The sequence below is a fragment of the Terrapene carolina genome, unplaced genomic scaffold, assembly GCF_002925995.2.
Source record: "Terrapene carolina triunguis isolate 2854851 unplaced genomic scaffold, T_m_triunguis-2.0 Scaffold141, whole genome shotgun sequence".
NCBI classification, from domain to species: domain Eukaryota; kingdom Metazoa; phylum Chordata; order Testudines; family Emydidae; genus Terrapene; species Terrapene triunguis.
In genome coordinates, this window is record NW_020664492.1 from 3,209,749 (window position 1) to 3,236,671 (window position 26,923).

A 26,923-nucleotide genomic window follows, 5' to 3' on the forward strand; every position below is an offset into this window, starting at 1 on the left:
CCTAGACTATCCCTGACAGGTTTTTGTCTAACCTGTTAAAAATCTCCAGTGACTGCATTTCCACAACCTACCTACATAACCTGGTCATTTTTCAAAGATCCACAACTCAAAATTTACTTGTTCACTCAGCTAAACGTGAAGGTCTACATTTTCAAACATGACTAGCGATTTTGGGTGCCTCAATTTTTGAGTGCCCAACTTGAGTCAGCTAATGGGGGCTTAAATTTGAAGAATAGACATTCAAAACCTTCTGTAAACTGGTGTCTCGAATTCATATATCTCAGAGTGGGTAGCCAAAAGCTGAGACACTCAAAGTTTTATGTCGGAGAGGTTGCCTAAAACTGGGCTTCAGATGGAAACTGTCTTCCAACCCAGTGTGACTCCTAATATATTCAGCACTGATAATCATTTTAGACAGAGGGACATTTATGATCCAGCTATCAAATTGAAAATATAAAAAAACCAAGGCAAGTTATCTAGTTACCTCAAGCAAATGATAATAAAGTCAATGACTGATGGATACATTAAGATATATGTAAATTAGATGCATGCTAGCCTAATTACACTGTATATTTCATTAAGAGATATGAAAGCCCTGAGGATCCAAAAGATTCCAGATTAAAATCAGAATTTCCATTATTCAAATTCTTGGCCTGGGGGAAAGACCAGTCTTACTCTAAGAAGGAAAAACAGTGTCAACCAATCTGTTAAAAACTGTGCTTTCAGTAAATCTGTTATGCACAAGCCTAGGACTCTGCTGGGAAAGGGCTTTAGAAAAAAAGGTCCATTATAAATTTTCAATGTAAAGATCTGGCATGTTAAAAAGTAGATAATGAATATACATATCTAACAGTGATAATCATTTTCGAATGCTACAATAGAAATTCTGCCTGTAAGGTCTCCACATTTTCTGGAATTTTATTTTGGGAAAGTTGACTGGGAAGTTCCTTAAGTCTGAAAAATATTCTATTTGTTATTCAGAATTGTACAGAAAAGTTTTGAGCAAGCACACATATTTTATACTTTAATTAGAACAGGTTGAGACATTATTAATTATTATTATCACTAATTATTTGTACTATCATCGCACCGAGGAGCCCTAGTCATGGACCAGGACCCCAATGTGCTAGCTCCTGTACAAACACAACAAAACAGATGGTCCCTGCCCTGAAGGACTTACAATAAATGCTCTTGTAAGAATGCAAGTGTAATGACTCCACAGGTTTCAAACCTGGGCCAGCGAGGTTCATGGAAGCAGCTTCATGCCAGCTCTTCACTTGGCAGTTACTGGCAACAGCTTACCTGAGATCCATGAAGCCCAGCCCCAGTGGGGGGCGCCATCCCTGAGGCCGGATTGGTGGAGTCCTAGAGCCGCTGATTGGCCTACTGACCCTACTTAAGCCAACAGCAGGACCAAGAAGCCATCTGAACAAGTGCTTTAGACTATGGCCTTGTGCTTCCTGCTACCAGCTCCTACTACCTGCTCATGCTTCCCTGGCTTGATCCCTTGGCATTCTGACCTGTCTTTACTCGGGGCATCTGACTTGTGATTTCTGACTTTCAGTTTGTTGCCTACCTCTGACCCACTGGTATCCTGACTTGACCTGTCTCTTGTTCTGATCGCCAGTTTGTTTCCTGCTTCTGACCGCCCAGTATTCCAAACCAATTGATTCTTGACTCCTGTCTCGTGACCATGGACTCTGGCTCCTACTATTAGGTTCAGCTGCCCACGACCCAACCGTGACAGTGACTTGCTCTTCATCCAGTTCAGGAATGACTGAATTGGATGAAGAGATATTCACTAATGTCTTTCTATTTTCCTTGTTGCAGAATAAAGAGTACAACATTTGCACTTGGTGTTATAGGGAGTTAGAAGGTACAGCTAGGATTTAATAAACAATTTAATTAGAGATCCAGAATGCTGAATTAGAATGAAAGCTTTGGGATAAAATCATGCATCTACTGACCTGAGATAAAAAGTCACCATCTTTCTAAAAACATATGCTGTTGTTCAACTGCAAGTTATGGTGCTTGATGCAGGAATTACTGGGTGAAATTCTATGGTCTGCATTACACAGGAGGTAGAACTAAGATGAGCATAATGGTTCCTTCTGGCATTAAATCTATGAATCGCTCATCTCTAGCAAATACTCTGCACGGAGGTCAGTGAGGGAAGAAACAGCCCCTCCCTCAACCTGGTTTCCAAAATTGAGAGCTGTTAACCACACTCACCAGTGTTCAATATCTCATATCTCAATAGACTACATGCAATCGGTGTGTCGGTAGGACAATGGAGGCACATGTACAAGCCTGCAGACTCAGAGTAGGTTTATGATCTTCTAAAACAGACCTTAATAAAAACTGAGGCAACACTTTAGACAAAACTGTGCCCTCAAATACACTCCAGCAGCTCCTACAGAAATTAACGGGAAGAACACTGACTGAATGCACCCCTGTACTAAAACCCTTCACACTACTGTAACAATCTGTGTACAAAATATGCTTTGAGAGATATCATTTGAAAGCTAATAACTCACTAGTCAATAATACCATGGTGAAATGTGGGTAGCAACATTATATTTAAAGTTATGAAGATAAGCTGAGGTGATGATGGAAATGTGTTTATCAGACACGTCTGGGGAAGGGGTAAGCCTGTTTATCAAAGAGAAAGGACAAGCTGACACCTCTAGCCAGGTGTCAGCAAAGTTAACCAGTCAAGTGGCCATTCTTTGACAACAAAGGCAGGCAGGGACAGACCGATCTGCATTTTAACAAACAAAAACATGGAACCTCTTTCACCACCAGACTCCATGTCTTCATCCTCAGAGTGGGAAGGAACTTTATCTAGGGGTAGCCATCAGGAAAATGCATTTCAAAGACTGACTGGACTATAAAAGTGAGGGCCAAAACCACCCCAGATATTATTTCTTTCTATCTCTCTTTCACCCAAGATGACAAAAGCATCAGCTTTTTGGGGAGGGATCCTAACATGAAAATTTGGCAAGCAATGTTGCTGGGAACATGTGGTACAGATTTTACCTAGAACCAAGTCTAGCTCGGTAAGTTTTAGTTACTAGAAAGCGTTTTATCTTTATTTCTCTGGTAACCATTTCTGACTTTACTGCTTTGTACTTTTACTCACTTAAAACCTATCTCTTTGTAGTTAAATAAACTTGTTTTAATCAAAACTAATCCAGTGTTGTGTTTAAACTGAATGATTTGGGTAACTCCAGTTAAAAAGCAAACTGTTGAATATTGACCCCTTGCAAGGGCAACAGACCTCTAATATGTATACTGTCCAGGAGCGGGCTGGACAGTGCAGAACACACATTTTTGGGAAAATTGAGGGCAGGGTGTGTTGGGGGTCACCCTGCAAGTGGTAACCAAGGCTAGTGGGAGCTAGGGTGTGAATGGAGTGTTGCTAGTAGGCTGCAGCTATACACAGATACTCAGGGGGTGCCCTGCGTGCTCTTTGGCTGGTTGTGAAGGGCCCAGGTTGGGAGTTAAATCAGCAAAGAATTGGGAGCACCCAAGCTTGTAGGGCAAGTGGGGACACAGCCCCTAACTGGTCTGAACTACACCCCAGCATGTGAACATACACATTCCAGGGCAGAATTTGGCACCTTAGAGGAGGAAAGATGGTCTTTTGGTTCAGGCACTGAACTGGGACGTAGGAGATTTGGGTTCAAATAGTCTAAGTCAGAGTCAGGAATTAAGTGACCTTGGACAAGTCACTTAATCTTGCTGTGCAGCACAATTATCTACCTGTAAAATAGAGCTTCCCTATCTCAGGGTAAGAGGTAGACCAGAGAAAAGCCTATAATTATTATAAGAAAATCGTTGCCTTTGTACGGTACCTTTTCATGTGTTTCTCCTAAGTTATATGACAAGTACGATATTCCCAATGAGGTTCTCTCACCTGCCCAAGCTCCTCATTAAGGTTTGAAGTTCTGGCCATTGCAGGTGTATCTGTTTCTTGATAATACATATCTATGTCCTGAAAGAAAAGTGAAAACAGACCTAAGATATACAGTTTAATCAACAGTTTAAGTCTCTTCAGGCAACATACTGCATTTGCTGCCCACATGACTTCCAGCCACGCCAATGGGAGTGCTGCTGCAGAGCAAAGGCAGAATATGGTCCTTTGGAGAACAACAGTTTGTCTCTCAAATGTATCTGTGTAGTAGACATCTTGAAAATGACACCTATTAAAAAAACACTGGCATTTCCTTTGCTGCATGTTCAGCTCAATGCACAAAAAGGGTCAGGAGTCTTAACACAGGGAAAATTCTTTTACAGGATATCAATAATTCTACCCAGAAGACATATAGTTAAAAGTCACTAAACTACTGTAGTCCAGACCTCACTTCTAAACAGAAAAACTGCTCACCTATACTACAACCAGTTCTGTTTATATCATTGCATTTAATTGGAATACATTGCAAAAATAGCTACTGCATGTGCCAGTAATCTGAGAAGCAATTTTCCAGATGACTCAGCTTGGAAATGATTCAGTTATACTCTCATAAAAATCTCATAGGCAAAATAAATGTAACTTCATCTGGGGTTATCTTTTTTTAGGGGTCTTCTTCTACAGCCACGTTGAAGCCCTGAGGTTGTACACATGCACACACCCAGGCAGATGCATATGATACATTTTCCCCAACTATACACCCTCCAGGCACATCACAGCCATCATCTTTATGCCCAAGGGGACTGAACGGGAATCCATATGAAAACTACCACTTCAGTTCCTTACCTGACCAGAGAAGTCACTATTTAGTGACATGAGCCACTCCCAACCTGCATTCTGTGGACAAACATTGCAGCTCAAGGATCACCAGAGTGAAAAACCTGACCATGTTTAACTTTCAGTGGCCCCCAGGGTTCTGAATAGGATAACTGAAAAAATGACAAGATACTGGTCATTTTTCACTTTGCTGAATCTTAGTAAACCTATGAGTTGCAGAAGAGTCACTACAGCTGTTTGCCAAAAGATGACACTACCTGTTCACACTCATTTTGTGTTCAGAAGGCTTTCCTAGCAACCGAAAGCGCTAAAAGCTATTTTTTTTCTAATGGAAGCTTAGAAACTGCAGAAGTCGATGGCACTCATGCACGGAACCGTTCTACAGGCAAGTGGTGTTTTCAAGCCCTGGTAACATGGACCAGTAAACTAGCATTGAACAGATTCACTGAACTATTAATTGGTCTTGCCAAAGGCAATAACTAAAGAGACACTGACAAAAAGGTGACAAATTTAATTTTAAGGGTTTTACACCAATGTGACATTCAAAACCGCAATTTATTAACCAACTTTTTGTTCTTGCAACTTACCCAGTTTATAAAAAGAGCCTGAGTAAACTTGACGACTTCCAGGGTCACCAGCAGACTGATGGGAATGAGGTTGTTGTACAAGATTATGAATGTCAGCAGATTGTATCCAAAATTGACATAGAGCTCTTCTGTGGACCGAAAGGTATAGGATAAGGTCACTACCAAGGCACGTGTTTGTATTCAATCATCCATGCATTTTTTACAGTGTTAATACTGTGGAGAGTTCCCATTTTAAACCAATGGCATACATAGATGAACATCTATTTTCTCTCCACAAAACAGACCTTTTCAATTTATTGACTTTATTCAATTTATTGAAAAGGGCTAGATTGTGTCTACCCTCATGTGGGTAGGTGAGGGCTCTAGGCATTTTCCTTCTACCTTGTGCACATACACAGGAGCCAAACAAAATCTTGCTTCTTGCTTTCATGGCACATAAGATTCCAGTGCAGAAAGCAATGCTAGCAATGGGTAGGGCAAAACTAAATCCAGGTCATGGCCCTGCCCCACTCCTCTCCTGCCAGCATGCTTCATTCTGTTGAAGGTTTTAGACAATGCTATTTGTGTGCACTCCTGGACACCATGGTCCTTATCCTGATCTCACTTACACCAGTACAAATTCAGGACAAACTCCAGTTAACTTTCTGCAAAACAATGTAAAAAATGGTTCAACGGAGATCAGAATCAAGCCCATTATGACTGCCTCAGACACAATGCCCCCAGGAGCTGTCACGGCGCACAGAACTTCTTTATCCCAGTTCCCCTGCCATAACAAGTGCTCAGATAGCATGGTGTAAGAACCTGAATAGAATAAAATAGAACTGAAAAGTGAAAATCTCACCCAATGTGTTGTTTTAAAAGATGATAAACAAAAGAAGACTTTTTACCTAAAATGTCTAAATATGGGACAGAAGTTATTTTCTACACCAATAAAAGATCAGAGCTGGTTTGAAATTCTCCCAATATTGTAACGAAGTATTCATATATGACGGGGCTACTGGCAGGGCATCTGCTGTAAGACCTTCTGAATTTGCTCCCCCTACTTGATCCAAAACAGGCTGAATCTGGTGACCTTCCAGGCACACTGCAAAACACTTCTGTTTGAGGGCATTTGGGGGAAGGGCTGAGGATAGTCTTCCCAGAGTGACAAAGAGGTGAAAAGGTGGCTGACTGGCAAAGTTCCTTGTTGAATGATTATTCTAATGCTGCTTGGGTTTTACTGTAATATTACACGTTAGGGTGCCTAGAACTTGTAGAGGTGTTTTTTAAAATTGATATATACATACACATATTTAGCGTCCTATCAAATTCACGGCCATGAAAAACGCGTCACGGACCGTGAAATCTGGTGTCCCCACTGTGAAATTTGGTCTTTTGTGTGCTTTTACCCTATACTATACAGACTTCATGGGGGAGACCAGTGTTTCTCAAATTGGGGGTCCTGACCCAAAAGGGAGTTGGAGGGGGGGGGTCACAATATTGCCACCCTTACTTCTGCACTGCCTTCAGAACTGGGTGGCTGGAGAGTGACGACTGTTGGCCGGGCATCCGGCTCTGAAGGCAGCGCCCCACCAGCAGCAGCGCAGAACTAAGGGTGGCAACAGCATATCATGCCACCCTTACTTCTGCGCTGGTGCCTTCAGAGCTGGGCGGCCGAAGAGTGGCGGCTACTGACTGAAGGCCCAGCTCTGCAGGCAGCAGCACAGAAGTAAAGGTGGCAATACCAAATCCAGATGCCCAGCTCTGAGGGCAGCACCGCCACCAGCAGCAGCGCCGAAGTAAGGGAAGCAGTACCGCAACCCCCCCTACAATAACCTTGTGACTCCCCCCCACACACACACAACTCCTTTTTGGGTCAGGACCCCTACAATGACAACACCATGAAATTTCAGATTTAAATAGCTGAAATCATGAAATTTACAATTTTAAAAATCCTATGGCCGTGAAATTGACCAAAATGGACTGTGAATTTGGCAGGGTCCTACACATATTACATCAACTTCAGAAAAGGAGAAAGGCTAGCTGTGCTATGTGCACACTGTGTGAAACATGAGATTTAGATTTGTGAGTAATTGAGTTTATTCTCAGTTCTGTAAGCAGGTTACTAGAAGTGCAGTATTCCATATTACAGTCCAAAGGGATCTGGTAATCCTGTATACATGCCATCTGTCCCCACTGAAGAACTACAGATATTATTTCTAGCAGCACATTTTCACTCTGCCTCTCCAAAAAGCTGGTTTTGTTCCACATATTTCAATAGAGTTAGAAGGTGTGTCCCAATTATTTTCACCAAACATCTGTATTTATAGCGTCCAGTGTTGGCAAGTTCAGTAAACTATTCACTCCAGTGAGAATTGAAAAAAGATCACAATCAAAGAAATGTGTAATTAAAACTAAATAAGGTATCCAAATAAAATGGTTTTACCAGCAGTGAATATGCTAGATAAGTTGCCCAAATAAATGCATAGAAGTAACAAGTACAAATGACCTTAAGAAAAACAGTCATGTAAGAGTATGGGAACTGAAGAATCCAGGCAAATGAATCTGAGAAAAAACTGAAGAGGCAGAGATGAGAGCCAGAGATGAACACTCCTGAATTCTCAGAAGCTTTGAAACCTAGTTAAATATAAATTTTTAAATGGCTCAATATTTATGCCAGGCTGAACCAAAATCTGGGTCCAAATGCTTCTGAACTTGGGAGTGTTTAAAATCCAGATATGGAGAAGAATTTTCTGCAGCTTGGATCAGTCTCTAAGGAAAACCAAGAGGCAAGCTGAATGGGCAAAGAAGCTTTTTTCTACCCAGACATTTGTGAGAATTAGGCACTCTGGTTAGGCACCCAGGTTTGAAGTTTTGGTTCTGAAAGAACAAAGTATACTCCCCTTTTCTGACAATAAGAAAGAATGACTGGTTCTGTGTGTAACTCATGAGACTGCTTTGAAAATGCATCTCCCTAGGTGAGACAATACCTGTGGGCGATATCTTGACTTCAGGAATGATACTACATTGATTTCAGCAAAGTTATTCTCAATTTACACCAGTTTGTGAGATCAGTCCCTATAATTTTTGAGTACTCTCCTTTACAAATCATATTCCATTTGTTTCTATTCATCACTGCTTCTTCCAGTCATTTACATATCTTGTGTTTCATATTTTTCCTGTGTAGAATTTTTATTAAATCTGGCAACACTATTTTTTTTAAAAACAATCTCTAGTAGCAGTAACAGTGATTAAAATGGAAAGAACATGATTGACATAAACTGAAGTCAAAGCTAGTTCAATGAGGAATGGGTCTTGAGATCTATATAGCCTGCTATCAATGCCACTCCACTCCTCCTCAGAGATTGGATCTTTTTCAGTAAAGGTACCATAATTGCAGTTCATCTGAAACAGATGACAGCTCAGCCATTGCCAGCGGTTTTACCACTACTAGTAAAAGATTTACACAATTCCAGTGACATTTATTTATTTAGGTCTGTATCCCAAGATAGTGTCAGTAACACAATAGCCAATGTCTGACACATTTTCTAGGTGATTGTAATAGAAATTGAAATGCCAAAAATCTCTCTCCTGCAGAATGACTTATATTCTATCTTGATGTGTTTTCACAATATCCGTATCTTTGTGTTACTATTTAATCTCATAAGTAAATACAGGTAGCAAAAGGGAAGTAAAATGGAGTCCTTAAATAAAACACACACATTATACAGGATCGGAGTTTTGCAATTGCAAAATTACCCCTCTCTGTTGTAAGCTAGAACAACCTGGTCCTGCAAATACAAAGACAGCAATAATACTTAATGTGTGAACATTAATCTTCAGGATATCCATATAGGGGAGATCATCAGCTCCAATTTATAGATGGGCTAACTAAAACACAGAGAGACAGATCCTCAGCTGACATAAATCAGCATTAAATTAAAGTCAGTGGAGTTGTGACACTTTACACCAGCCTAGGCTCTGGTGAAAAGAGGTTGTGGCTGAAGTATGTAGACGAAAGGATTGATCGACAGAAAGGAGGCTGATACCACAAATCCTTAACCCAATTCAGTAAGTTACAGTGCCCCAAACAATTTTTCATAACTGAAATAAGGAGTCTTTCAGTCATCTTTGAGTGGCGTTTTGCACCACTGTATGAGGCACCTGATATTTAACTTTCCATCAGTGGTTTGAGCATTGGCCTGCTAAACCCAGGGTTGTGAGTTCAATCCTTGAGGGGGCCATTTAGGGATCTGGGGCAAAAATCTGTCTGGGGATTGGTCCTGCTTTGAGCAGGGGGTTGGACTAGATGATCTCCTGAGGTCCCTTCCAACCCTGATATTCTATGATCCCACTTTATTTTTGGACAGCTGCCTAGCAGCATTCTCAGACCTTGGGAGGGGGGAACATCTTGCATCCCTCAACAGCACATTCGCAGGCAAGCTGGGCTCCATAGTTACTGCAGTCTGTTTCTAGAATACATTGTCAAATAAAGTTAGCTGCTGGCTTTGATTTTTATTTATGGGCCTCCTTTCTGCATTTATTTGGCAAAGATAAATGGCCTGGCATGCTCTGTAGAATCCTCAAACTTTATGAGCTCTCACTGTTTTAACACACAGACAATGGACCACCTGCAATCAAACTCTCACCATTTGAGCCAAGGTACCAGATGACTTCACCATGTGTTCTGTTCCACAGTAAGGCACCCACAGAACTCACAAGGGCCATGACCAGAAGGATGCAGAATAAAACCAGAATCTGCATGTTGGTCACCTTCTCCACATTTGATCTCTTCAAAGGGGCTTTGGTTGAATTCTGAACAAAAGCAGAAACAGCCTTGAGAATTGGTTTAAGTATGGCGATAACAATAGCAAATGGTGAGAAAAACTGCTAAATAATATTACAATAACTACAAAGGTGGGACTGTTCTCCTTAGTTCCTCTGTGCACAGTTAATTTTCAGAGTCTTAAAACTGTGGACTTAGCTACTTTGTTCTCAAACTCCACCCCCAGCCAGTTAAATATATTATTTATGCAAAGTCTATGACTAGGGCCCCTAGCCACTATGGTGGTATTATACACATACACACAGAGACTAACAGACTACTGTTGTGAGTCAGACATAGGGGATATGTACTATACTCAATCTCTTCTGGGAGCTGAGCATACTCCCTCCAGCCTATTCATCCCACTCTGATGGCCAAGGCAGGTAAAGAACAAGGCCATGTCCCTGCCTCTGAGGGTCTAGCTCAGGGGTGGGCAAACTTTTTGGCCCGAGGGCCACATCTGGGTATGCAAATTTTATGGCAGGCCATGAGCGCTCACAAAATTGGGAGCTGGGGTGCGGGAGCGGGTGAGGGCTCTGGCTGGGGGTGCAGGTTCTGGGGTGGTGCCAGGAATGAGGAGTTCAGGGTGCAGGAGGGTGCTCCGGGCTGGGACCAAGGGGTTCAGAGAGCGGGAGGGGGATCAGGACTGGGGCAGGGGGTTGGGGCATGGGAGGGGGTCAGGGGAGCAGGCTCCGGGTGGTGCTTACCTTAAGCAGCAGAGGCAAGGCCAGGCGGCTCTGCGCGCTGCCCTGTCCGCAGGCGCCACCCCTGCAGCTCCTATTGGCCGCGGTTCCCATCCAATGGGAGCTGTGGGGGCAGCACTTGGGGTGGGAGCAGTGTGCGGAGCACCCTGGCTGCCCCTACGTGTAGGAGCCAGAGGGGGGACTTGCTGCTGCTTCTGGAAGCTGCGCGGAGTGGGACAAGCCCCTGACCCCGCTTCCCAGCTGGAGCGTGGCAAGCCCTGGACCCCGCTCCCCAGCTGGAGCACCAGAGCGGGGCAAGCCCCAGACCCCGCTCCCAAGCGGGGGCTCAAGGGTCGGATTAAAATGCCTGGAGGGCCAGATGCAGCCCCCGGGCCAGAGTTTGCCCACCCCTGGTCTAGCTCCCAGGGGAACACTAGCAGAGAGCAGCAGTTACTGCCCTCAAAAGAATGCAAGGATTGCAATTTTCTCTAGTTTCTGCACAGGCTCTAAGGGGGAAAATGCTCCCTAAATCCTCCCCTCAGCTCTTGTGCACTGCAAGTTTTTAGACACAGTTCAACAGCAGCCAAGTATAGTTCTCTTTTACAGCCTTAAAACTTAAAAGAGCCGAACTAAAGTCTGATGGAACCTGGCTGAATAGAACTACTTGCAGGATCAGGGCACATATTAATGCATGGAAAGATTTTAACTGGATTTATTGTTCTAGAAGTAGATAATTTCTTCCAGGATTACAGCCCACAGAAGATTGCTTGTTCCAGAAAGTGAACAGGGGTGTAGTGCAGAGTCACAGTTGACATTACTTCTCCTTGTTATTTCACTTCTTTATTCTGTGTGAGAGTCATGGAAAAGCTTGCGTTACCATGGTGCTCTGGGAAGGCTGCAATGGCACTTACTTTATACATTTAGGTTTTAAAAAGTTAGTTCTATATATCATGTATAAGGATACGAGTCTGTCACGGAGGTCATGGGTTCCATGATTTTTGGTGATATCCGCGATTTCAGCCCCAGGCAATGGGACTTCAGCTGTCAGCTCCATGCGGCAGGGCCATCAGCCCTTTGCGGCACGGTGAGCCCTGGGCAGCAGGGCTCAAGCTGTCACCCCCCGCCCCCATTTGGGTGGCAGGGCTCAGACTTCCATGAATTATTGTTCATTGACTGCGACCTGTCTGTGACTTTTACTAAAAATAACTATGAAAAATCTTAACCTTCATCATGTAAAAAATGTATGTTGTAAGCTCTTCCTAGCAGGTACTAAGAGCACATACTGCACCCAGCACTGTGGAGTCCCAATCTCACTCGAGGCTTCTGGATGCTACTGCATTACAAATATAATGACCGACACTTTATTTTGCATAATCAACTCATAAGGACAGGCAGAATACAGAAATAGAGAATACTGATTTCCATCAAAACACACACGAGATATTATTTCCAATCCATTTTACCTGCATGAGCTTTGTGTCATGTCCTGTGTATACAACAATTCCTAGGACCCATTGGGTGTTTCTAAGCTGTGCACCTCTCAGCAAGATCTGGTCAGGCCCAATGGGAACCGGACTAGAAGCCAAGAATAAAGAAAAAATAAGTACAGATATTTTAAATGACTCTGAAGATATTCTAACCATTCAAGAAAGTTATTTTTCATTATATGAACACATGCTTCTTTTCTTGGATACTCCCCTTTCATATCATTTACAAAACCCAGCACTTTGAAGGAAATTAATATTTAGGGACCTCCAGCATAAATCTGCCACTGCCCACCCATAAATAAATACATTGAGTTCACTCCTCTATTGCATTCCAGTCTCTGCACAGTGCAGCAAGGTGGGGGAAGCTGCAAAGGACCTGGCTACAGTTCCCAGTTTGGCATCCAGCATGTTATAGAACAGCCTCAAGACTGCCCTAAATAACACCCCAGCTAATGTGATTTCTGTTGAGCAAACGGAGGGACATAAACAGCACGAGACAATTGGCAAACTTTTCAAAAATGAGCCACTAAAAAGACTTTTAATCTCAAAAAGTACTTAGTCACTAAGTAATCAACATTTTCAGAAAGCAGCAGGATCCAGTGGACTGTCAGAAGGGAGTCAGGTGCTATTCTCAACTCTGCAACTAGTCTGCTGTGTTACCTGGGGCAAGGCATTTCATCTCTCTGCGCCTGAGGGCGTCTACACTTGAAATGCTACAGCGGCACAGCTGAATCGCTGTGCTTCAGTGTAGACACTATCTGTGCTGATGGGAGGGGTTCTCCCATTGCTGTAGATGATCCACCTCCCCGACGGGCGGGTAGCTTGGTCAATGGAATAATTCTTCCGTCAACCTAGCACTGTCTACACTGGGGCTTAGGTCAGCTTAACTACACTGGTCAGAGGTGTGGATTTTTCACACCTCTGAGCGATATAGTTAAACTGACTTAATTTTCTAGTGTAGACCAGGCCTTAGTTTCCCCACCTATAAAATGAGCATAATGACACTTCCCCTTCTTTTTAAAGCACTTTAATTTCTATGGATTATAATACTTGAATTTATATGACTGAAGCAGGAAACTTTTTCTTTTAAGAGTTACAAGAGGGATCTAAATTACTCTTAAAAAGGAACTGTGGTTGCAAGCTCAACTATGAAGGGGCTATTACTTCTCCCATAATAAACAATCATCATTTGCAAAGGTGGGACTGGAATCCTGGCTAAATTCCCTGTAAGCTGCATGGCTGAGCAGCAGCCTATTTAGTGCGGCGCAGGTGCTCAGGGAACCCGTCTGAGGGGAGGGACCTGCTGTGGCCGGGGGAGGGGCGCCCCTCCCTCAGCCCCAATATAGCCCAGCCACCAACCTGCCACGGCCAGGACGGTCCACCCGACCCCAACTATGCTGCAGCCCGGACCTGCCGCGGTTGGGGCACCCCTGCCCTGGGCCAAACCCGGGCAGCCCTGCCCAGCCCTGAACCTGGGCAGCCCTGCCCGAACCCAGCCACAGCCTGGACCTGTCATGGGGCACCCCTCCCCGAACCCAGCCCTGGCCTGGACCTGTCACGGGGCACCCGGCCCGAACCCAGCCCTGGCCCAGACCTGTCGTGGCCGGGGTGCCCCTCCCTGAACCCAGCCCCAGCCCGGACCTCTGGGGGCTGGGGGAGGGGCGCCTATCCTGCGGCCCCAGCCCCAGAGCTGCTGCATCAGGGAGAGGCCCCTCTCCCCCGCCAGCCCAGGTGCTGCCACAGGGAGAGAGAGCTGGGGGGAGTCCTCTCTCCCTACCGTAGCCCCGGAGCCCCTCCTGCACCCCAAACCCCTCATTGACGGCTCCACCCCAGAACCCGCACCCCTAGCCGGAGTCCTCACACCCCTGCACCTCAACCCTCTGCCCCAGCCCTGAGCCCCCTCCCACACTCCGAACCCCTCGGCCCCACCCCACCACATGAATTTTGTTATGTGCACCGATATGAAGGTGATGTGTCACACATCATCTCCATATTGGTGCACATAACAAAATTAATTCCGCACATGGGTGTGAAGAATTAGAGGGAACACTGAACCCAGGTCCTCTAGTTCCAGAACTCACAGGCCTCTACCACTTAAGGTAAAGACTGTCCATTGAAGTCAATAGAGCTACACCATTTTACACTAGCTGACGATCAGCTCATGCACCAGTTAGTAGTCACCCACAGAAATACCTTTATGTTCTTTCTGTGTTGCCAGAGAAGCCACGGTGCACACATACACATAAGACATATTTCTTAACAGAAGACAACTATCGCTTTTCAGTAAAGTTGATACCTTTGGCCATCTAAGCGCAAGTTTCCAATGAAGTCATAGAGGTGACGGTTGGGTCCTTCACATTCTATCTTCCCAGACACTTTCATCACGTCTTCTCTCGACTGCAGACTAGCAGTTTGAGTCAATCCCTGCAAGAGACCAAGCCAGAGGAGATGCCTGTCAAATCAACTTTTCTTCTTAGTTTAATTTTCCACATGTGGTTCTATAATGTATTCCAACAAATGAGAGACAGAGGCATAGCTGAGTACATTGACTTAGTACTTGAGCTTCTTCTGCTGCTTATGGGATTCAGGGGCTCTGTAAGCCCCACAGAAATTGTTTACTTAATAAGGATCAGATTTTGCCCTAGCTTGCATGGGCACTCAAGGCAGTAAAGTGGCATAAGACACCTCCTTACTAGCTTGCGCCAGCTGCTTCTACAACCATTCATAGGGCTGGATGGAAAACGGGCTTCACAGAACTGTTACGCTCCCCCACTCGGCACAAGCGGGCAGGAGGGAGCGGGAAGAAACAAGGAATGAGAGCAGCTTTGGTTCTGCCCTCCTCCCACATGGGGCAATGTAGCTTATTGACACGTGTAGCTAAGTCACTCTCCCTCCTGGGCCGCTCCTGGGGCAGTAGAACCATGCTCTGCCCTTGCTCACGGCTGATTGCTAACTCACCACAGATTAATAGATTCCAAGGCCAGAAGGGATCATTGTTATCTAGTCTGCCCCCCTGTATAGCACAAGCTGTAGAACTTCCCCAAAATAATTCCTAGAGCATCTCTTTCATGAACACATCCAATCTTGACTTAAACTATGCTGGGTGCCAAACTGGTCCTCTCTTGCCCCCAGGATTGAGAAACTGCATCCAGCTCCTTTGCAGCTCCCCCATCCTATTGCACTCAGTGCAGACTGCACACGCAGCTAAGAATTTAACCCAATGTATTAATTTATTGGGAGGGCAGTGTAAGATTTATCATATGTATCACTAGCCATACTCAAACATGCAATTTTCTGAAATTTAGAAACCACATCCCTGATTCTTCACTGCTTTTTACCTAGTGTCATAAGTTATCCTTGAGAGAAGGGAGTGGAAAGTGAGTGTAAATCACTGCCATATACTCATTTTCCATCTTGTTTGCTCAAGTGAGACTCCACGTTGTAAGGCAGTTGGAGAATCAGGTCCACATTTTTTAAATGCAGTGACCCATATATAAATAAAATCTGCAGAGGATTCCGCCCCAGACTACTGTCCTTGATATCAGACCTGCAGATACAATCACATTTTCTCAAACAAAATTAAAATGGAGGCAAATATAAATGTTTTCAAATATGAATTGTAAGTTACAATGGCATTATTATGATGCATTTTGTACAAGATGGGTCATATGAGCTGTCATTGGAAAAGTTATGATTTGCTAAATATGATTATCATATTTGTATGCACGTATCATTTTTGTATCGGAAGTTATGAATATTGACTGCGTATCTGTATTTCACATGTAATCACACCTGGGTGACACCCACTAGGCAAAATGCTTCCAGACAGATAGTCGGCTATGAAGGGCCTATTCAAGGTAATGGGCCATTAGGAAAAACAATAGGCTTTAGGAGAAGCTTATGCTCCACCTGGTGAGTCTTCCTGAGAATGCTCCAGACAGCCTGTAAGTAATGGTTGCTATGACTCAGCAAGGTATGCAAGGGCATGTGACCAGGCCACATGACACGGAATTTCAGGATACCAGTGTTTTTCCACAAACTGAGTTTGGGACAAAGGGTTCCTGCCATATGCTAAAGCTATATAAGGCAGGGAGTGACATCATCTGTTGTTCTTCACTCCCCCACAGCTGAACACCTAAGAGAAGCTCCTAAGGAAAAGGACTTGGAACTGGGGTGGGGATCTGAAGCAAGTGCGGCTTGTGCCTTGAGAATCTGCAAGCCCTGCTTGTACCATCAGTCAGGGTGAGAGATTGTTAATTCAAATCCTATCCTTCTAGTACAGGGGTAGGTAACCTATGGCACACGTGCCAAAGGCGGCATGTGAGCTGATTTTCAGTGGCACTCACACTGCCCGGGTCCTGGCCACTGGTCCGGGGGGCTCTGCATTTTAATTGAATTTTAAATGAAGCTTCTTAAACATTTTAAAAACCTTATTTACTTTACATACAACAATAGTTTAGTTATATATTATAGACTTATAGAAAGAAACCTTCTAAAAAGGTTAAAATATATTACTGGCACGCGAAACCTTAAATTAAAGTGAATAAATGAAGACTCGGCACACCACTTCTGAAAGGCTGCCGACCCCTGTTCTAGTATGTTAAATTTAGTTTGAGTTTTTGTTTATTTACTAGGTAAGCTGCTTTGATCTGTTTGCTATCACTTAAAATCTACCTTTTGTAGTTAATAAACTTGTCTTTGCTTTATCTAAACCAGTGACTTTGAATGAAGTGCTTCAAAATCTTAGCTCAAGGGGCAAAGGTTGTTGCCGAACTGGAAAATAAATTCATACTGGTCGGGGTTTTGACCAGGGCAGGACGGTACAGCCCTGGGGTCCTAGGTTGGGAAGCTGGTGGTTATTTTGGCTGTAGCCTCTCTATTGTTGGTTCATGCAGTGGGTGGCCAGCTTCCATGTAACTGCAGCTCGGTGCATCCCTGCCTGTGTGAATGCTGGTGGAAGTGTAGGAGCAGTAGCGGGTCTGCAGCTTGTCACGGCAGCACAGGGTGAGAGAGAGCCCAGGCTGGTGAGTCAGAGGGCTCAGTGGTACCCCAGTTCCAGGTGGCACCCCAGGAGGAACACATTACATCCTGCACCTCTTATAAATGAAGAGGAGTGTCAACAAAACTGGGTCTCTACTTTGGGCAGCTAAATTCCAACTCTGACCACAAGCATAGTGTGTAATAATCAAATCATGGCATTTCAAATATACTTCTCATGGCTTATTGTGCTTGAAACCCAGCACTTTCCTACCTTTGATAGTTCCTTTAGTAAACCATAATGGTTTCTTTGATTTGTTAATCATCTGGCAGTGAAGTACACAGGTTTCCAAGTGCTGCTTTGATACTGTCAGGGGTATGCTGCAATCACATGCAATTGCATCTTAATGTGCTCAATGCCCTGATTCTCCTTGCACACTAGTTTTAGATTTGAGCAGCTGCAGTGACTAAATGGAGTTACTCCCAGTTGATACCGGGGTAAGTAAGAGGAGAATCTCTAACTCCCCTTCTCTGATAACTTTACATTTCCCAAACATTTAAAATACAAACTTATTTTCTCACCTCTAAACTTCTCTTATATTTTACAGATATATTTGCATAAAATAAAATGTGTCCTTCTGGGTGAAGTTTATCATGGGCACAACATGACTGACACCCCCGATACAGAACAGCCACTGTATCCATGCTGTACAAGCTATGGAGAGGGCATGTAAAGGGACGCCACGCTCCAAGGGTTCTGCATCAGCTCTGATAAACCACTGCAGGGGATGTTGGGGATGGGCAGGAGGATGGTGGGAGCTTGGCCTCTGGCTCTGTGATTACGGGGATCCCCTTAAGTAGGATGTACATAAGAGTGTCAGTTAATTCTTTTTACTCACACAAAAGTACCAATCTCAGCTCCATGCTGCTCCCCACCCAAAGACTGAGGTGCTCACACTTAGGAGTCGGAGAAAGCATGGGTAAATACACAGGCCCTGATTCACCTTTACACCTCTCTGGCAGTGTAAAGGAGCCTTGAAGTGGATACGTCTAATTCACACTCTTTAAAGGTCTATTTACGCTGCCAGAGTGGTATAAGGCAGCCTCAGTGTAAATGAGAATCAGGCCCACATGCTTTGCAACATGACCAGAAGGTCATCAAATGCAGGTCCTGTCAGATCAAGAGAGAGTAAATTCATGTTTAAAGCACTTAACAAGCATGTAATTACAGCAGCCCTGGGAATAATACTGCTGTTATTAGAGAGGGGGAAAGTGAGGCAGAGAAGTTAAATATTTGTTTGAAGGCCACACTAGACATAAGCTTCATAGCCAGGATCTTCCTGATGTCCATTCCCATGTTTAAATCCATAGGAACATGCCTCTCTTTAATTTAGTCTCTCAACAAATCTGTACAGCAATTATTACCACCTCCATTCAACAGATGCAGAAACTGGCAGCGAGAGCATAAGTAACTAGTCAAGAGAAATACAGCTGCATTTAGAATCCAGATCTCCTCACACCCAAGTCCCTTTCCTAACTGCTAAACAGGACTTCCTAGTTAACATTATACACTAACAAAATAAATGTAATTTTACCTGTCGTATTTTAAGATTAGTCTCCCCATCAAGATTAGATGTTTCAATATAGCACATTGCCTGAGGTTCACTGCAGAAAGCACAGTAAAATTTTCATGATTAAACATTTTATAAAACAATTACATTGAGCCTTACTTTGAAAGTACCCAACTATAACTATTCTCAGTACGTTATATGGCAAAAAGTTAAATTCTGAGGGTGAATGACAGAGTGCCATTTTTTAAAAATCCCTTTTAAAATTACTTCACTTAAAAATGACTTAAATGATTTCTTAAAAGAACACTTCTATCTGAATCAGTACAGATGCTAGCCAGCAAAAACAAGGAGCTTTAACATAAGTACACATCACTTCTAGAAAATATTAAAGAACCTCTGCTTCAATTCTTCACATTATTTAATAACTCAACTGTTTCACTTTTGACAGGTTCTCCTTCTAGAATTTTTCTTCCCCAAATTTGTTGAGCAAGAATGCTGGAAAATCATAGCAACATTAAAACAGGGGAGATTTTCAAAGTACTAAGGACAGTTAGGCACCAGCTCCCTTCATACCTTTGTACATTTTTTCCCCATAGAGCCAAATCTGGCTATAGGTTGCTCATACAAACCACCTAAAAGCCATGGCTGTAAGGGCAGCAGAAGATGTTAATGTTCCACCTCCCTGATTCTAGTTCCCCCCAAACTTGCAGAGGCAACTCTGCAGGTGTCCTGTGGTTGGAGCCACAGAGAGGCATTCTGGAACCAGGGTTAGACGCAAGGGGTGTGCTCTACTAGAGTGTTTGTGCTCTTACACATCCCCGCACAACCCTGTCTTACAGAAATTACTCCTCTTCCTGGCTGGAATAGTCTGTCCGAGGGTGGGAGAGAGCTAAGTATGGGTCAAATTCAGGTGCACAATGATGCTGCTTTCACAGAGTGCCTACTCTCAGGGCACACCTGAGGAGTATTAGAATCTTGCCCAGAGTTTGTACCCATTTATCATGCCCTGTAGTTCATAAATTCATAGATTTCAAGGCCTGATGACCATCTGATCTCCTTTATAACACAAGCCATAGAACTTCCCCAAAATAATTCCTAGAGCGTATCTTTTAAAAAGACATCCTCACTTATGGCTATGCATCACAATGAAGGAATTCACTGCCTACTTGGACCCAGATAGGCATTTCATCTTCCAGTTTTTGCAGACTACTTTCTATACATTGAGATGCTGTTCTATACCTCCTGAAGCAATCAGATTTAAATTAACCATTGTATTGCTGCCATTTTCCTGACTGCCAGACACCTGAATGCCAGACAGATGCAGGTATGCAGATCTAGCCATATACACAGATATATATGTGGTCTCCAGAGAAATAAATTTTCTTTCAGAAGTCAGACAGCAATGGGAGCTGGCACACAGGTTCCCAGCTTCCCACATATGGGCAAACTAACAGATCAAATCCAATGGACACTACAGGCTCTAATACATAAACCACAATGGTCCATATTTTTGGTTGTATTATGAACAGCAAATTCACTGTAATCTAGATGGTGGATCAGAAGCAGCACTTGTATCACAGGCCAAGAAAGCTTTACACACAGTCCTTCACATCTGTATATATACCTGAAAATGCCTCTTATACCCAGTGCAAATAAGATCCAAATATGGTCTTTAATTGCTTTCGGTCTTTTTTTCTGCCTTAAGAATTTCTGCTGTCTGTAAGATCCCTTGAATGTCATCTTTATGTGAATAATCAAAATAATAGACAATGACGCCTTAATTTATTTTTATCAGTCAAAACAATATACCTGTACACACATACACACAATACCTTAATACAGCACATACCATATACAAATCAAACAATCCATCCTTGCAGAGCATGCAAAGCTTTCTGGTGAACTGAGGGCTATTTTATTATTATTACCATTTCAAAGAAGCATTATGTACATAACAAAGCTACCATGGTAAAAGCAAAACCACAACAGAAATGGCCAATACTAAAAGCAAAGCATTTTGTAAATTAAACAGCATATGCAGGGCCAAATTATGCCCTTAATTATACCAGTGTAACCTCACTGACATCAGTGGCGTTATTGGGGTGGTCCTGACAGAATAATTTGGCCCATGTAGTTTAAGAACTAAATCCCAATGAAGCAGGTAAGTGGGAAAGAAAGTTTAAATATAAAATGTTGGGGGAGAAATCCCAAAATGGAATGAGTATCCCTCAAGACTGGAAATTGCCATTCTGATTAAAGTGTGGTTGTATCCACTACCTGCACTTAAATTTGGGAATCACCTGGCTAGTAATAAATAATCAATAATAATTTTGGGCTTTTATTTAAATAAATCTTATTTTTAAATGTTTACCTAAATCCTAGAACCAACTAGGTATTTGAGGTACCTCAGTTTTTGGGTGCTCAACCTGAGTCATGATTAAAGGGACAATATTTTTCAGACTTACTGAGCACCCTCAGGACACCTTATGGAATTTCAATTCGGCACCCTAAAACTGCAGCACCCCCAAACTCTAGTCACTTTTGAAATTTCAGATCTTCATTTTTACCTTTTGCTATCTCCACCGCTTCTCTTGGTGACACAAGAATGAGACAGGAAGTGAGGGCAGGGCAGGAAATGTAGGCCAATAGCTCAGAAAAGACATTTCTCAGAAGGTTAGTCATCTGTTTCCCTCTCCAGGAGGGAATTTCAGGACCTGGGGATCAGGGTGACTTGTGGCCATTGGTAGTTAGAGAGAAGAACACCCACAAGATCCCTTGCTTGATGTTTGGGTGGTGAAGAGAAGACCTGCAGTCTTAGGGTTTGTCTTCACTGCAAAGTTAACTCAAATTATAACTCAAATGTTGCTCCTAACTCAAGTGTGGTGGTGCTTTTAAACACAAGTTGGCTGGCCCATCAGGGGGTACAGGCTAAAACTTCAGAGAGCGCAACTCAGCAGATGCTAGCATGACCACTCTAGAGTGTGGCCACAAGCGAGTTCCACTCGAGTGCTGACAGTCCTCCAATGCCTTCTCACAATTCCCTCCCATGCACCCAGAGAGGACAGACAAGTTCTCCCATAATTTACTACGGCCTGGTCTACACTAACCCCCCAATTCGAACTAAGGTACGCAACTTCAGCTACGTGAATAACGTAGCTGAAGTCGACGTACCTTAGTTCGAACTTACCGCGGTCCAGATGCGGCAGGCAGGCTCCCCCGTCGACTCCGCGTACTGCTCTCGCCGAGCAGGATTACCGGAGTTGACGGCGAGCACTTCTGGGTTCGATTTATCGCGTCCAGACAAGACGCGATAAATCGAACCCAGACGTTTGACTGCCTGCCGCCGAACCAGCGCGTAAGTATAGACAAGCCCTAAGAAAGAATTTACAGAGCAGCTCATCTAACTGCAGTGCAAAGACCCATGAGATATGCCCCCAGAAGTCCCAGGGCTTGTCTACACATACAGTGCTGTGGCACTTAGTGAAGATGCTACCGGTACCAAAAGAAGAGCTTCTCCCATCAGCGTAGGAGCTCCACCTCTCCGAGAGGTGGTAGCTATGTCAACAAGAGAAGCCCTCGCACTGTCTACATCAGGGGTTAAATTGGTATAACTAGGATGCCCAGGGGTGTGGATAAGTTTGTAGTGTAGACTAAACTTTAGTGACACACATGAATAAGTGAAGCACCAGAGCAGTGGACACAGCAGCTCAAATGTTATTCTGCAGTGCGACTGCTTTCTCTCAAGCGAGGCTAACTCAAGAGAAGTAACTTGAGCATACATAACTCCAGTTAACTCTGCAGTGGAAGAAGGTGGCACAAGTACTTGGGGGCGGGGCACCAAGTGTGGAGGGAACTTGCTGGAATTTTTTTCAATTGAATTAATACAAAGAAACAAAACTAAAGATAAGTTCTTTTGATCACCACCAAAAATCACTTGGCTGCAAAATCCTCTGAAGGCTTGTCTTCACTGTTAAAAAGGGTGTGTTTTATACCTTGGGGTGAGTAACATACAGGAGCAGTCCGGAGGTAAAAAACACAGTGAGGACAAGTTATATCATGAGCTGAACAGCTCTACACCCCCCTTGTCCTTCAGTGAATTTACCTCACGATAAAACTAAAGTGTTGGGTCTTCACTGTGTTTTTACCTCAGGACAGCTCGTGCTTCCCAGTTACACTGAGGTAAAAAAATTGCACCTTTTTTTTTTTTAGCAGTGAAGACCTTTTAGAAATGAGAGGCCTTTCAAAAATCACTGAGCAATTTGACTGCACTCACCTTTTGTCATACCGAATCCCCTCCCTACAAATCTGCCAGAGTCAATTTCCCAAAATGCTACAGTGAGCTCAGTTTCAAGCACCACCAATTTGAACACCATCTTACCTGGCTGCTCTTGAGAAGTTATTCACAATGCAAATGAAATGAGAGTGTGACTGGATAGGATCATTTCTTTCCCTGATAAGGCAAATATATCTTTTTGATGTAGAAATGTTGTTATCCAGTTCACACTGCGAGGAAGAGTGGGGATTGGCATCTAAGATCTTTAAGTTTACACTTCCTAATGATAAAAATAATTTCTTTAAAACCTCAGTTCAGCAGAAGCATCATGTCACACCCACTCAGTATATCTGACCTGGAAGATACAATGATCATGTCTGCTGGAAGATGCTGCCCATTGGTGACCTTCACAATGTCTCCTACTGCCACCTATTGATACAGGGGCAGGAGTGCAGCAGCAGGGAAGAAGAGAAAATGAACACAAGTTGTTCATCCGGATTATTAATTTGTTAACTATTCCCTTCACAAAGAGAGGAAGAGTTCTATATCTTACAAAGAACATCTACAGTGATGCTTTGAATTCAGTCTGGTTATATACCATTGAGAAGGTAAAAGTTCAACGTCAGGGCTCATTTCACACATTTAATGAAGGGAAACAGTGTCCACCACAGACAAAAAATACATAACTTCAGAAGTAAGTTTCAAGTCTCAGTTTTTCCTTAATTTAAATAAGGTAATTAAGCACCCCCCCCCCGATCCCATCACTCCTTCCACTGCCTGAACTAGCTTGTCTGTAGGCAGTGGCTCTTCTTGACAGCTGATAAGAGATGCTTTCCCAGGTGACATAAGTTTTCTTATCTTTGCTTTTGTCTCTACTCATCTGTTTAATGTATCGTCTGTTTTACTCTTCCTCTGACCTCTTCTCCTCCCTTTTCTTTCTTGGTTCCATGTTTTCTCACTACTCACCAGCTTGCTACTCTCCTCTTACTTGAACTCTTCCCACATCAGATGCTTTTCATCTTAAGCACTTGTAGCATTAAACATCAGCAGGTGCTCCAGTACGTAGCGACACAAACTAGTGGTAGATGCTGTGAACACGACCAGCAACTGTGTTTCACTTCTCAAATCTTACCTGTTCCTAGAGATGCTGAGCACCCACAACTCCCATTACCTTCAGTGGGAGTTGAAGGTGCTCACCAGCTCTCATGCCTAGACACAATGGAATCATTTAGGGGCCCGCACGTCATCTGTCCTTGTTCATACAAATTATGAACTGCTGGATTGAGATTGAACATCAAGACATAATCCTAATGTCGGAATGGACCCTGAAAAGTCAAGCAGTTTCCAAAAGTAGATGGCAAGTTTGTTTGTTATAACCGTAAACTTCATAGGAGAAGACAAGCCTGACTGACCCTGCTCCCACTGAAGTAAAATTCCCAGGGACCTCAATGGTAGCAAGATCAGGTCTAATAACGTCTAATAAACCAGCTCTGATATTTTAAACAGGTGATATGCTAAACACAGCTGAGTAATTATGACAAAATAATGGATAAACTGGAATCCTCGTGACTCAAAATGAAACACATATAGTCAAGAATCTTTGTTTAAATGTGAAGACTAACACAATGTGAAAACATTCCATATTCAGCCTTATGTGACATCTCTAATTCACAATCTGGTAGAAAAATTAAGAGATAGTGGCACGTCTCAGCATCAGCTTTACATTTCCTGGGATTCATTGGTTTTCATCAGAGCCTTACTGTCGTTTAAATATAATTTTAAGGGTTTAATTTCCTGATTTGGTTTTCAAAGTCCTTCTCAGAAAGTTACAAGGGATGTACATTATTTATCACTGACCAGAATGAAGCTCAAAGAGCTATTTTGGACTTTCTGGTAAATATAGATTTATAATAAATTCTCTAAGAGCCACAGGCCTGACCTGAAAAATCTGTACTCACATGAGTAACCTCATTAAATACAATCAGAGTATTCACCTGGGGTTAAATTCACAATTGTGCACAGGGTAAGAACCAGGCTTATGCACCACTGACGTCTCACTTAAATTCTAACCAAAAAAAAAAGAGTTTAAGTGGGATTTACATGGCCGTGCATAGGCCTTGTGCTGGCTCTCTCTTCACAAGGGTTCATTATACCTGTACAGATTATCCTTGTGATTGAGGGTTTGTAGAACCTGGTCTCAAAAAATCTGAACTTCTTATAGGGAAAAGTTCTCATTGACTGGGCCCCAGAAATTACCAAAGTTAAATAAGTCTTTAACTAAGGCCCAGATCCTTGAAGGTATTTAGACTCCTAACTTCCAAAGCCTAAACACCTTTGAAGATCTGGGCCTAAGACTTCGGAGAAAAAATTCCCATAGATCTGCGGGGAACATATAAAGTTGTTAAAAACAATATTAATATAGCTGTGGCATTGCAGTGAAACTAATTTAACTTTTATTGGAATAAAAGCAATGTGCTACAGAGGAGCAAACAGCACAGGGTTCTAGTCTCTATGGTAATATCAATAATATTTAATTGTTATTATAAAAGTTACAAATGGACAACTGTTATTCGAAAAACAGATGAATTGGACACAATCTTGAGGCCCAGATCTGAGAGCTCTGCATTGCTACCACAGTGCAAAGCAGCCACAAAAAGCTGCCCTAAACAGGCAGCCAAGGATTCCCCCAACACAGGGGACTCGTTAGGCATTGTAAATCCAGTGTCGTTGGCTCTGTGCCATCCTAGAATCATTCCATCAAAAGTAATTCTTTTCAAAACATTTTAAAAATTGTTTTTTTACCTCTTTCCACATAATGGTCTGCCACATTCCATTTCTTAAAACTGAAATAAAAATCATCAACTTTAATTAATTTTTATTTATTACAATGCATATCAAAGATCAAGATGACTTATACTATCCAAACAACTTAAAATACAGGAAGTATATATGCCAAGGTCCAAATTAACTCATGTGCAGGGATACAATCCTAAATATTTTTCAGAAGTTGGGATCAAATTTCATCCTCAGATGTGTGCGAGTGCACACATGAATCAGAGTCAGGCACACACGTCCCAGGGCAGAATCTGGCCCGCAGTACATACTATTTCTATGAAATCACCCCAACATTCTGATGTTGGTTACACAGCCAGAAACACTGCTGTTACAAAGAACAGTAGGTGGCCCACTATCATTCAATTTCCATTATTTTAAACTATAACATAGTCTTATCTCCCATTTTAGATATGAAAATGATCATTCCTGAAACACACTATGTTGGGGGGGGGAGGGATTTGTTGTACATTACTGGGTAATGGCAAAGAAGTTTACAATGACTTAATCACACCAAATGATTTATCTAGAATGTTTTCATTCTTTTTTTTTTTGTACTTAACTCCAGGGGAGGAGGCGGGTGTGGGGGGGGGGGAAGGTCAGGTTAAAAAGGTACACACTGTATTTGTAGGTTTAAAAAAAAAATTTAATTCATGTCACTTCTACCCCAAAACCTCAATATAGCGCAACCTGATTTTCCTAAATTCATTTTGCTGAAAATCCCAGTTAACCAAAAGTCACTTCTGTCATCGGAGGTTACACTAGCTAAAGGTCCACTCCTGCCAGGGCCGGCTCCAGGCACCAGCTTAACAAGCAGGTGCTTGGGGCGGCCAAGGGAGAGGGGCGGCACCTGCGGCAATTCGGGGGCGGCAGGTCCCTCACTCCCTCTAGGAGTGAAGGACATGCCGCTGAACTGCCGCCGCCGATCGCGGCTTTTTTTTTTTTTTTTTTTTTTTTTT

The 26,923-nt window shown here is 43.0% G+C and overlaps 1 protein-coding gene across 1 annotated transcript in view; it reads right to left on the bottom strand.

Annotated features, from left to right (window-relative positions):
- Positions 1 to 26,923, bottom strand: part of LOC113406801 (phospholipid-transporting ATPase IB) — a 408,364-nt gene that overhangs the window by 345,143 nt on the left and 36,298 nt on the right. The window contains exons 5-12 of the mRNA XM_029911979.1: positions 25,935 to 25,975; positions 23,488 to 23,561; positions 18,884 to 18,953; positions 14,608 to 14,735; positions 12,288 to 12,399; positions 9,966 to 10,131; positions 5,338 to 5,465; positions 3,920 to 3,997 (exon numbers count right to left, since the gene is read on the bottom strand). Coding sequence (XP_029767839.1) covers positions 3,920 to 3,997; positions 5,338 to 5,465; positions 9,966 to 10,131; positions 12,288 to 12,399; positions 14,608 to 14,735; positions 18,884 to 18,953; positions 23,488 to 23,561; positions 25,935 to 25,975 — 797 coding nt within the window. The remainder of the gene's footprint in view (positions 1 to 3,919; positions 3,998 to 5,337; positions 5,466 to 9,965; positions 10,132 to 12,287; positions 12,400 to 14,607; positions 14,736 to 18,883; positions 18,954 to 23,487; positions 23,562 to 25,934; positions 25,976 to 26,923) is intronic.